Source organism: Abramis brama, assembly GCF_963993115.1.
Source record: "Abramis brama genome assembly, chromosome: 4".
Taxonomy (NCBI): domain Eukaryota; kingdom Metazoa; phylum Chordata; class Actinopteri; order Cypriniformes; family Leuciscidae; genus Abramis; species Abramis brama.
Genome location: NC_139966.1, coordinates 40,649,414 through 40,662,396, shown reverse-complemented (window position 1 = coordinate 40,662,396; position 12,983 = coordinate 40,649,414). Strand labels below are relative to the sequence as shown.

General features: G+C 36.1%; 2 protein-coding genes across 3 annotated transcripts; one reads left to right on the top strand and one right to left on the bottom strand.

Annotated features, from left to right (window-relative positions):
• Positions 1 to 259: 259 nt before the first annotated feature.
• llph (LLP homolog, long-term synaptic facilitation factor) lies at positions 260 to 2,140 on the top strand. Of its 2 annotated transcripts, none has more exons than XM_084112383.1 (3): positions 260 to 649; positions 1,253 to 1,474; positions 1,563 to 2,140. In XM_084112383.1, exons 2-3 carry the CDS (start codon positions 1,264 to 1,266, stop codon positions 1,727 to 1,729), a joined length of 378 nt encoding a protein of 125 aa, XP_083968509.1. In that variant the 5' UTR covers positions 260 to 649; positions 1,253 to 1,263; the 3' UTR covers positions 1,730 to 2,140. The 2 variants fall into 2 exon arrangements, with proteins under 2 accessions (XP_083968509.1, XP_083968510.1); XM_084112384.1 differs by having other exon boundaries at positions 529 to 649; positions 1,566 to 2,140.
• Positions 2,131 to 12,671, bottom strand: hcls1 (hematopoietic cell-specific Lyn substrate 1). The gene is made up of 16 exons (XM_084112376.1): positions 12,521 to 12,671; positions 11,876 to 11,959; positions 11,512 to 11,585; positions 10,977 to 11,106; positions 9,966 to 10,076; positions 9,797 to 9,851; positions 9,592 to 9,702; positions 9,371 to 9,481; positions 9,141 to 9,251; positions 8,569 to 8,624; positions 6,143 to 6,212; positions 5,834 to 5,982; positions 5,561 to 5,692; positions 3,606 to 3,771; positions 3,403 to 3,477; positions 2,131 to 3,257 (listed from the first exon to the last, which is right to left on the bottom strand). The coding sequence occupies exons 2-16, from the start codon at positions 11,957 to 11,959 to the stop codon at positions 3,124 to 3,126; spliced, it is 1,569 nt and encodes a 522-aa protein (XP_083968502.1). The 5' UTR covers positions 12,521 to 12,671; the 3' UTR covers positions 2,131 to 3,123.
• Between the last annotated feature and the right edge of the window lie 312 nt (positions 12,672 to 12,983).

Sequence of the window (12,983 nt, the reverse complement as noted above, 5' to 3'; positions counted from 1 at the left end):
CAACTGAAAACTGCATCTACAATGTTAACCCATCAAACCTTGACCCCTTGGTCAGCACTCAACACAGTAAAGAAAAATGCATTGTCGAGCCATGGCTGTGTAATTTCAGCACTGCTGGCCTCACCACATGGAATTGCAAAAAATAATTATATTTGTCAAATGAGTTTTCCCGTCTTCCCTCCATCTGCCATGAGTCACATAAACAGTTTGTCCAACACCACTGTTAGTTCAGCCAAAAGCCGACATACTGGGCTGGTCAAAACAAACAGAGCTTAGGGCACAGAGCAACAGTGTTTACACATGTTGGGGATAAATCAACTTACAAATAGTTGTCTCGGCATTTTAAGCTGGAATTAAGAAAGCGTTTCACCTCTAAATGAAGACAAAGCTTCATTTGGAAGGAGGACATCATTTATAATACATTTTTCACCGGTATTTTTGTACTTTAACTCACCTGCAATTTTGAAATGTTTAAGATTTTGAAAGTAGGCCGCAGTTCTGTCGCCATCTACTGGAATAAGCGCGCGACCCCCACGAGCCGTCAACACGGGATGTTTTGTCGCAAATCAGGAACTGTCGTAACAGAACTTTTCCTTAGCGGCAGCTGTACACAGATACACGTGTATCAAGAGGCGGTGTGAAGATCCATGTAAGTTACACACTGCGAATATAAATACAGCTTTGAAGGTGTGTAAACACAGAATAAATATATTCGTCCGTATATTGGCAATAATTACGTCTATAAGTGGTGCTTTTACGTGATGTCTGTTAAAGTAGAAAGCTAGTTTTGCATATGAGGTGGCTAACTGGCTAACAATAATCTTCGTTTTCAGCTGAGTTTTCTTACACAAATCTCTTGATTCTGAAAATACCCAAATATATACGGGTGATTGGTTATGAAGATGACAACAGATATGTGAGGTTGTCATGTCTGATATGTATTAGTTCTTATGTAGTGACCAATTTTACACAATTTAACGTAACGTTAGGTGTTTCACTAGATTGACAGGCTACTCTAATAATGCGCTATTGAGGCGATTCAGATGTCTAATGAGGGAGATACCAAACATGTGGAAATATCAAGGAAACGTGTTTTTCAGCCCAGGAAGAAAAGGATACTTATATCTCTGTGGATTTTTATACATATATATATATATAAAATCCACAGAGATACTTTTCTTTATATTATATATGTATATATGTGTGTGTGCACTGCATATATATAATTTTTTTGTCTTTTTTCTCACCTTAGTTTCCATCAGGATGGCAAAGAGTTTACGCAGCAAGTGGAGGAGGAAGATGAGGGCGGAGAAAAGAAAGAAAAATGCCCCCAAAGAACTGGCACGACTCAAAACAGTGCTGGGTCAGGGAGAGAAAGGAGAGATCACCATGAAAGATGTAGCTGAGATCGCCACCGTGGTGCCACCTGAGAAAGTGAAGGAGAAATCAAAAGATGCAGAGATGCATGAAGATGGTGAGCTTTTATAGAAACATTTAGCACTTCTAGTTATAGTAAGTGTTTTATTTTATTATATACAATTTTATCTGTTGTTGCTCTGCAGAAGATGGTGGAAAGATGGATTTGGACACTAAACGCAATAAAAAGACAATGTTGGACGATCAAGGACGGTATCCGGTCTGGATGAACCAAAGGGAGGCGAAGAAAGTGAAAGCCAAACGTTTGGCTAAAAAAGGAAAGCCTAAGACGAAGAAGGGTCTCGCCTGGTAGATGAACTGAACTGCTTGAGCATGGACATTATTCCAGTATCAGCTGCATGGGAGCCTCGCTGTGCATCACTTTCATGTACAGTTTGTACGTTTCTATGGACTTTTTGCATGACCTCGTGCAGAAATATTCTTTACAGTGTTTGCAATTGTAAAATGTAGTTGTGATCTGTTGGTGACTGTCACTGTGCGATGTGATGGAGAGTAAAAACACTGTACGTTACCTGCATTCAGCGTACCACACACGACTGACTCTTCTAATAAAAGTCTTGTTTTTCTCTACTCCAATCCATGTCATTCTGTGGGTCTGCTTTACTTTAAAGTTGTGAAGTATTATGTATTTTCTTTGCAGACAGAATAATTATGGATGTGCATCCTTTTTTATCTTAATAAATCCAATATATCTCATGGGAAATGTTGTCTTTTATTTTGTGGTCAACACATGCATAACACTGAGTCAAAGAAAAGAGCAAAAGCCAGTTGCTTGGCATATAAATCTTGAAGCATAAAATGATGTGTATCTATAAAGCACAATGGTAAATCTCTGTACCGAGCAAAAGTCTTTATAATTGCAATAAAGTTTGAAATTAACAGCTAACAACTTAAAACATTACTGCTACCAAACGTTTCGTTTTAAAATCCGGACCGTGGCAAAAACGTCATTGAAAAATATGACTAGTTAGACATTTATTGCATGCGTCATAATATATACACTACCGTTCAAAATACATTTTTATAGAGAAATTAATCATTTTAATCAGCACTAATGTATTAAATAGATCAAAAGTGAAATATTTCAAATAAATGCTGTATACTTTCATTAAACAATTCTGGACAAAAAATGCTCATGGTTTCCTAAGCAGCACAACTGTTTTCAGCATTGATCATAATAATAAATGTTTCTTAAGCAACTAACTAATATTAGAATGACTGAAGACTGGAGTAATGATGCTGAAAATTCAGCTTTGCCATCATAGAAATAAACTACATTTTAAAATATATGAAAAAAGAATTGTCATATTTCATAATGTTACTTTATTTTACTGTATTTTTGATCAAATAAATGCAGCCATGGTGAACATAAAAACTGCTTTCAAAAACACTACAAAACCGACCCCAAACTTTTGAACGGCAGTGCAAATAATCATGGTATATATATATATATATATATACCCAATCTAACATCTTTATAGAAAACAGTTCATGTCCACGTTATCTGGTAACTAACCATGTGACTTGAAAGGAAAATGTTGTTCAGTTAATAGATACAGGCTCATAAAAACATGTTAGTATATTGCACTTGTACTGTATGTCATAGAAAAATGAAGAAAAATGAAATAAAAGATAATTGTCTGCAAGTGGCTAATAAACATACATTTGATCATTGATTATTGGTAACTACATGGGCTCCACAAAGCTGGCAGGAAACAGGCCTGTGCGACCATGACACGTTCCTTTCCACCAACCCTCGTCCACCATCTCAATGTTAGTGATGATGTCGTCTGGCATGAAGGAGATCTCATCACTGTCCTCTGCAAAAGTATGATTGAAATTGATATGAAATTGAATATGATACAAACGCTCAGAAAATGAATTACATAGTTATTTAGAGTCAGTTAAGAAACTATTCAAGCAGATACAATGTCATTAATCAGTTGCTGTTATGGTTGTGCGTACCTCCTTGGTAGTCATAAATGGCTTTGGCTGTAAATCCCCCTCCACTTAGATCTTCATAATCGTTATCAACAGTCACTGAAAAAAAAATGAAAAAAAATGAGGAACTACAGCTGTTAACAATCACAAAAATGTTTAGCAATTGCAATTTGAACCATCTATTTGATCACACAGTGAATACATGTAGTAAATAGTGTGTGTCAAACCTGCGGTTGTGCACAGGCCAATATCCTCATAATCTGGGTCCTGAGGTATGGGGTCAGGATCGCATTCAGAATACGTTTGCTCCGGCTCCTCCTCCTCCTCTTCAATCAGGTCATCCGAGCGGGGCGGAAGAGATGGCAGCTCCTCATATTCCGGCTGCTGCTCCACCTGAAACACACACAGAGAAACTGATGATCAATTCTCTTAGTATATGAGCTTAAAAAGACTATGACAGTTTATTACTTGACTTAATTGTGTCTTACATTTTATTGGTACATAAGAATCAACCATAAGATTGTTTAAATTTTTCAGAAGAAAATTTGTAGGCACTGCTATGCGATTCTATGTAGTTTTACCACGATATTATGCGTTTGCTAGGGTCAGTTACGCTTTATTTTAAAGTGTTCTCATTGCAGTGAAATTATACATTTAAGTAGCCTACTGAGTAACATTAATTAACTACATGTACACACTATAGGATTAGGATTAGGGTTTGGTTTAAGATTAGTTGCATGTAATTATGCATAATTTACTGTTATTATTACAGTAAGTTCAGAGGTGTAAAGTCCAGGGGTCAGAAAGTAAAAGTCCTGCCATATGTTTATTCCACCCATGAACTCAGCCAGCTGATTTCTATGGAAGCTTGTTTCCGCCACAGAATAAAACATTTTAAAAGATAATTGTGACTTTTTATCTCACAATTGTGAGTTTACATCTCGCAATTCTGAATTGCGAGATATAAAGTCAGAATTGCGTGAAATAAAGTCGCAACTGCGTGTTATAAAGTCAGAATTGCGTGAAATAAAGTCGCAATTGCGTCTTATAAAGTCCGAATTCTGACGTTTTTTTCTCGCAATTGCGACTTTATATCACGCAATTCTGACTTTATAATACGCAATTTGGAGATATAAAGTCAGAATTGCACGATATAAAGTCGCAATTGCGTGTTATAAAGTCAGAATTGTGAGATATAAACTATTCTGAGGTAAAAATAAAAAATAAAATTAATATTTATATTAAATATATTAAATTTAAAAAATGTATATTATATTATTGAAATATTTTTTTCCTTAGAATTGGACTTTATATCTCACAATTCTGAGAAAAGATGTCAGAATTGCGAGATATAAACTCGCAATTATGTGTTATAAAGTCAGAATTGCGTGATATAAAGTCGCAATTGCGAGAAAAAAAGTCAGAATTCTGACTTTATAAGACGTAATTGTGACTTTATTTCACGCAATTCTGACTTTATATCTCGCAATTCTGAGAAATAAAGTCAGAATTGCGAGATGTAAAGTCGCAATTGTGAAATAAAAAGTCGCAATTATCTTTTAAAATGTTTTATTCTGTGGCGGAAACAAGCTTCCATAGTTTTCACTAATTCTCCTGGCTGAAAAACTGCTGAAAAACTGCAAAATCCAGGTGATTGGAACAAAACACTGAGGAGGACTTTTACTTTCTGAACCTGGACTTTACACCTCTGAGTAAGTTAATGTAACATATGTACTAAGGACACTGTAAAATAAAGTGTTAGCGTAGAGTGTTCTGAGTTGTTTCCGATTAATGAATCTGGAAAACAATTCACAATTTGGGGTAATATTCCACAGTTTTATCATTTGAACATGACCATTTTTGGACATTCTGTCACTGTTAGAAATAAACACTCTTTTTGCTACTGTACCTGTATATGTAAATCATCTGTGTTATGATTGGCTGTACGCATGTGAAATGAGTAATTAAAGCCCCACCAGGTTGCTGGATACTGAATAGATGTTTATTTAAAAACACGGGCATCAGTATGTTAATGTGCTCATGGTTGTGATGTCATACTGGTTTCCGTATATGGTCTGTGTAGGAGTTGTGCGTTGTGAACATTAGAGTATGTCTAAACATTTTTTTTAATTTTTTTTCAAAAGAGCAACAAGCAACAACAATATAGCAAAAAGGGTCTTGCCTGAGCTTCTGTCTCTGGTTCATCTCTGGGAATTTCAGGCAGTCTTCTGACCAACGCCTCTGGGGGATTCCGGGGTGCTGGCACAGATGGAGGTCTCTGATTCTCTTCCTCCTCTTCATGCTCACGCTTCTCCTTAAAAGAGAACATCATCAGCTAAGTGTTTATTAGTGTATGAAAAAGAAGAGGCTGGTGTGCGTGGGTGGGCTATCTATTATTGTCATGCGTTTCTATTAAAGTGCAGCGAGCATTTATATATATGTATCAAATGTGTACCTCCTGTTTGCGATGTGCCTCTTCCCGTTCTCTCTTCTCTCTAGCGAGTCTTCTGGCTCTCTCCTCCTCGGCTCTCTTCTTGTTCTCTTCATCCGAGGACTTCGCCATGTTCTCAAACCGAGCCTTAAGGTTTCCAGCTCCTACAGTTGCTATAAACACCAAGAACAGATAATCAAATATTTACAGTGTCCCTGAACAGTATATGAACCATTATTCAACAGTTAAAATGCATGAATGCCATTGCATCACTACTCAAAACCAATCATATTAAATGTATAATTTCCAAAGACCTGTACAACAAACACTCACAGGCCTCGAAAGCTTGAGGCTTTTCATAAGCTGATGATGGTGACTCCATCTCACTGAAGGAAGATGCACTCTGTGAGGAAAAACAACACTCAATGTACATTCACTGGGAAACTGTCCAACCAAATGAATAATGTATGGAATCCCATTTGTGCCTTACAGTAAAAAAAAAAAAGAGAATGAGAAAGAGAAAGAGAAAAGAGAATTTAAAAGAATTTATATCTCACCGTATCACAATGCATTTCGCTTTTGCAACCTTGTTTTTCGTAATTACACCTTTATGTAAATCTCGCATTGTGACTATATCTTACAGCTGTGATTATTTTTCTTTTTAAGTGCAACTTTTTATCTCACAATTGCGATTATACTTGCCGTATATAACGCAATGTGACTATCTCACAACTGTGATTATATTTCCCGAAAGTGCAACTTTATTTCTCACAATTGCGACTTTTACGTACATATTGCAATGTGAATATATCTCACAACTGTGACTATATTTCTTGTAAGTGCAATTTTATCACACAATTATGACTTTTTTCTCGTAATTTCGACTTGCCGTATATATTGCAATGTGACTATATATCACAACTGTGATTATATTTCTCGAAAGTGCAACTTCATTTCGCACTATTGTGACTATTTTCTCGTAATTTCAACTTGCCGTATAAATCTCAATGTGACTATATCTCACAACTGTGACTATATTTCTTGTAAGTGCAATTTTATCACACAATTATGACTTTTTTCTCGTAATTTCGACTTGCTGTATATATTGCAATGTGACTATATATCACAACTGTGATTATATTTCTCGAAAGTGCAACTTTATTTCGCACTATTGTGACTATTTTCTCGTAATTTCGACTTGCCGTATATATTGCAATGTGACTATATATCACAACTGTGATTATATTTCTCGAAAGTGCAACTTTATTTCGCACTATTGTGACTATTTTCTCGCAATTTCGACTTGCCGTATATATTGCAATGTGACTATATATCACAACTGTGATTATATTTCTCGAAAGTGCAACTTTATTTCGCACTATTGTGACTATTTTCTCGTAATTTCGACTTGCCGTATATATTGCAATGTGACTATATATCACAACTGTGATTATATTTCTCGAAAGTGCAACTTTATTTCGCACTATTGTGACTATTTTCTCGCAATTTCGACTTGCCGTATATATTGCAATGTGACTATATATCACAACTGTGATTATATTTCTCGAAAGTGCAACTTTATTTCGCACTATTGTGACTATTTTCTCGCAATTTCGACTTGCCGTATATATTGCAATGTGACTATATATCACAACTGTGATTATATTTCTCGAAAGTGCAACTTTATTTCGCACTATTGTGACTATTTTCTCGCAATTTCGACTTGCTGTATATATTGCAATGTGACTATGTATCACAACTGTGATTATATTTCTCGAAAGTGCAACTTTATTTCGCACTATTGTGACTATTTTCTCGTAATTTCGACTTGCCGTATATATTGCAATGTGACTATATATCACAACTGGGATTATATTTCTCGAAAGTGCAACTTTATTTCGCACTGTGACTATTTTCTCGTAATTTCAACTTGCCGTATAAATCTCAATGTGACTATATCTCACAACTGTGACTATATTTCTTGTAAGTGCAATTTTATCACACAATTATGACTTTTTTCTCGTAATTTCGACTTGCTGTATATATTGCAATGTGACTATATATCACAACTGTGATTATATTTCTCGAAAGTGCAACTTTATTTCGCACTATTGTGACTATTTTCTCGTAATTTCGACTTGCCGTATATATTGCAATGTGACTATATATCACAACTGTGATTATATTTCTCGAAAGTGCAACTTTATTTCGCACTATTGTGACTATTTTCTCGCAATTTCGACTTGCCGTATATATTGCAATGTGACTATATATCACAACTGTGATTATATTTCTCGAAAGTGCAACTTTATTTCGCACTATTGTGACTATTTTCTCGCAATTTCGACTTGCCGTATATATTGCAATGTGACTATATATCACAACTGTGATTATATTTCTCGAAAGTGCAACTTTATTTCGCACTATTGTGACTATTTTCTCATAATTTCAACTTGCCGTATAAATCTCAATGTGACTATATCTCACAACTGTGACTATATTTCTTGTAAGTGCAACTTTATCACACAAATGCGACTTCTTTCTTGTAATTTCGACTTGCCATATATATATATATATATAGCAATGTGACTATATATCACAACTGTGATTATATTTCTCGTAAGTGACTATTTTTCACAACTGAAACTTTGTTTCTGGTAATTGTAACTTGACATATATTTAGCAATGTAACTATCTCAACTATTTCTTGTAAGTGCAACACAAATAATGATGGCGTAATAAAAATCTTCGAAATGTACCTTGTCCATGCGATCAGCTTCGACTCCATAACGTCCTCCAAAACCCTTTGCATAGTCTGAAATAACAAGTGTTGCATCTCTAGCTTCAGCTGTCAGTTTAATACATCACATGTTTTGATATGAACTTTGACATATTAGTTATCTGGAAAATCAGAACTGATTCCCAAGAGCCTCTGACTATCAGAGGTCTTCAAAGCCTCAGGCCACGAGACTTGCAAAGGAAGATGAATATCAGGGCCCTCAGAAAAATGCATAAAGCACGACCCGACAGAGAATACAGCACAAGATAATCACTGTGACCCCCAGCTACTATTTTCAATCATCTTATAATAGAAAACACAATTTTTGTCAACCTTGTTACAAAAAGTAAGAAAACGGGGCACTAGTTGTGGCAGGGGGCCCCAAAGTCATGTTCCCAGGACCCTCAAAGGACAAACATTCAAAGATAGATGCCAAGTGTTGTGACACCAATGCAGCCTCTGCTATTACAATCATTACAAAACATCAGAATAAATAAGAGTTTTGAGAGAGTTTCCCCTCAGTCAAATGATCTCAGGAAATATGTACAGTACCTTTCTGTGACTGATGTTTCTCTGTTTCTCCTTTGTAGTCGTAACCCAAAGCAGCCTTGTCAACCTTTTCTTTTTCCACGCCGTATTTTCCCCCAAAACCTTTTGCATAGTCTATGAGATGTTCAGAAAACAGAAATATGCATTAAAAACTATTCTTCCACCAAAAATAGGCCACAGTAAGGATTAAGGACCAGGATGCTGGTCAATATAACAGCAGAGATTGAATGTACCTTTCTGTGACTGATGTTTCTCCGTTTCTCCTTTATAGTCGTAACCCAAAGCAGCCTTGTCAACTTTTTCTTTTTCCACGCCGTATTTTCCTCCAAAGCCTTTTGAGTAGTCTGTGAGAAGTTCAGAAATGCTTTATAAACAATTCTTCCACCAAAAGGACAGCAAAATATGGATCGAGGACCAGGATGCTGGTTTAAATAACAGCAGAGATTGAAATTACCTTTCTGCGACTGGTGTTTCTCAGTCTCGCCTTTGTAGTCGTAACCCAGGGCGGCCTTGTCAACTCTCTCTTTCTGTACACCATACTTGCCACCAAAACCTTTAGCGTAATCTTATGAACAGTAAAGAAGTGACTATTATAGAAAGAACAGACAAAACAGAAGAGAAGATGCATAGTGCTTGAAGTGATTTGAATGTATGAGTACCTTTCTGAGATGCATGCTGCTGAACCTCACCCTTATACTCATAGCTCATGGCAGACTGTAGTGAATCAATGAAAAAATGGCAAAATGAGATTCAAAATTATTTATTCATATTATTCAACCACATTTATTAAATTATTAATCATAGGACAGTGATGAGAGGGTTTCTAACCTTGTCCACACGATCCTTCTGAACACCATATTTTCCCCCAAAACCCTTTGCTCCATCTTTCTGGGATGAGTGCTGTTCTACGTCCGCCACATAGTTGTGTCCTAAAGCACCCTGGGAAAATTCAACACATCATTTATTTTCATTAAAATCATCAAATATCATCAAACTAATAGCGTCGTTTGAATATGCATACATACAGTAGTGGCCAAATGCGATGTCCAGAGGGGATATTTGTTTTTAATGACCCTATAAGTTTGATTTAACCATCAAAATATGTGGAAAATATTTTATATTTTTAAAATATGGTTAAGGTATTTATCTGACGAAAGTTATTTTGCAAAAAAGGGCAACTACAGCAACAGGTTTGATTTTACTATGCAAAAAAAAAAAAAAGCTCACAGGAAAAAGCATACATTAACTACACCATAATCAGTTATTAATATTTTGTTTGTTTTCTCTGTTTTGTGTGTGCATGTGTTCATAATTACTTTGAATGACAGGCTGGCTAAAAACGATGTCCGCACAATTTGGCATGTTTCATTGCGTTATCGCCAATAAAACAATTGACTCCAAGCACAACTATGGAATAACCTTACAAAATTCTTAACAAATTCTTAATATGATTTGAATAAAGGGTGAAGATGTCAATTTTCTTAGGTTGGACATCACTTTTGGCCACTACTGTATACACTCCGATAAATATTTGTAGACATAAGGAGTGGTCACATAAGTGAATTTTCAGTAAGGTTTTGATGCCAATTTTCTATTATTAATAATGAAGCGATGTATGAAGCAGAGCTCACACAGAAGTCACTTTCAACCAAGCAGCTTTCTGTAAATCAGTGCAGCGAATCTGCGAAATTTGCCTAGGGAAATCTTTTGCCATCACGTAAAAAAAATTCCCAGTTGTGTGGATTCCTATTGAAATGACTGGATTTAGTGAGCGAAAATTTGCAGAGCAACGGTAAATGTGACGGCACCTTCACATTTTGGCCTGTTCTCAAGTCTAACCTTGTCCATTCTGTCTTTCTCAACTCCAAATTTCCCTCCGTAGCCGTAAGAGGCTTTAGGGCCCTGGTCCATCTCTTTCTTCTTAACCACCTCATGTTCCCGAGACACATTCTCCCTGAGATCTGCAATGCTGCACACAAAAACAGGCACATCGCATGTTACTACATGCTGCATATTTACCATGGAATGTGGCACTTTTGTTATGCACTCAAATCTTTGCATTTGTTTACGGTGCTCATCTATGTGTTCAGCATGAACATTATGAAAATAAAATATATAGATATATCTTATATTTAAAATGCCGTGTGTCAGTGCAACAACTTATTCCGCTTCTGACATGACGTGAACGTGAACTTATCAGTCCATATTTGGAAATGCAACTCAAGTCGGCAGCATTTCTACTTCCTTTTTCCTCACTGCAGAGAGTGACGCTCTTTTCAGCAGTGCTTTCAGTTCAATGCATTGCAACAAGGTGCCATTAAAGCAACCTGCTATTTCATTTAAAATCTCGAGATCATTTTTTTTTCACTGTTACCTGATGTGTTCTTTTCGGCCTGATCCTTCTATGGTTCTGGCACCCCATCTCTGCTCCTGCTCTGAGACATCGTTCTGAAACACAGACACATTTTTATATATAAAATATAGAAATCTTAACTCTAAACCAGGGGTGTCTAATCCTGCTCCTGGAGGGTCACTGTCCTGTAGAGTTCAGCTCCAACCCCAATTAAACACACCTGAAGCTAATCAAAGTCTTACTAGTCTAGGCATACTAGAATTTGTGTTGAGGCAGGTTGGAGCAAAACTCTGCAGGACAGTTACCCTCCAGGAGCAGTTTTGTGTCTTAGTACTTTACAGTAGTGTCTTTAGAGCGCTTTTAAGTATTATCCCTGTCTGCTTACCTCAAAATTTGGATCCGTTTCCCAATCGTCCCCCTCTGATTCGACCTTCACACTAACATCATGTCCCACCACGGCTTTCCACATCTATAGAAAGAGAAGCCAAGATTTCATGGCTCATGTACAGACATTTTTGAGTATTTAAATGTATTATGCTTAAAATGCAGCCATAAAAATATAAATGTACTCATAAATACGTAAAAAATAATATTTCAGTAAGTGACTTATTGCAATGAAATGTAAAGCAGTAGTAAAATAGTCAAATTGACAATGTCAAGAGAGAGTAAGACATCATGATGTAAAACAAAAACATTTTCGTTTAATCTCTGTAAGTGGAACAAGAGTCAAGTGTTGTTACACTTTGCAAGTTCCTCTTTTTTCTAGAGAATCAGAAACTTTTGCATGTTCACGACTTGTTCACAAAAAATACTTTAATATCAACAGTAATCCAGACCGTGAACACTGTAATGCAAGCACAGTAACGTTACAGGCAATGTACAAAAATATATAAATTTGACTTCCTGCTAGAAAAAAAGTTCTAGCAACTCACGATGTATTAGCCTACTATCACCCACTTCCTGACTTAAAGTTTAGTTTTTCTTTATGCATCAATAATAACAATACGAGAAGATAATCATGGTTACTCACTTTATAGTGCTTTTATTCCCGGCTTTTATTCCCGGCTTTGTGTCCGTTAAGTATCAGTATCAGTATCAGTGCGCGCGATAAACAGCAGATCAGACCTGCGCTCGAATGCGCGTCGCGTACTGGAGAAGAGGCGTCGGGCGCGCGTTCACGCGCATCTGAATTCCACCAGCGCATTTTTGACCAAAAGGCAAAAATATATAAAAATAATAATGTTAATTTTGTAAGTGCTCCAAATGTCTTAAAAACTACTAATACATTAATATGTAATAGAAGCAGTATTATATGTTTTTAATGATTCTTCGTTGTATTAATGAAACATTTTATGTTTGGGTCTGATCCGAGCCAACACAAAATGTGCAGGACGAGTAAAGCATTTCAGCATCCTTAAAAGAACGCAATGATTGTGTATTTATTTCAAACACATTAAATGAAACATTCTAAAGATCAACTTTTTTAAACTAAA

Bases quoted from the DNA above. Each gene is read 5' to 3' on its own strand.
- llph (XM_084112383.1), top strand. From the start codon at position 1,264: ATGGCAAAGAGTTTACGCAGCAAGTGGAGGAGGAAGATGAGGGCGGAG. The intron at 1,475-1,562 runs GTGAGCTTTTAT...GTTGCTCTGCAG, and splicing joins TGCAGAGATGCATGAAGATG to AAGATGGTGGAAAGATGGAT.
- hcls1 (XM_084112376.1), bottom strand. From the start codon at position 11,959: ATGTGGAAAGCCGTGGTGGGACATGATGTTAGTGTGAAGGTCGAATCA. The intron at 9,852-9,965 runs GTTAGAAACCCT...GATTCACTACAG, and splicing joins AGAAGGATCGTGTGGACAAG to TCTGCCATGAGCTATGAGTA. The intron at 6,213-8,568 runs GTACATTTCGAA...TTTTCCTCACAG, and splicing joins AAGCTGATCGCATGGACAAG to AGTGCATCTTCCTTCAGTGA.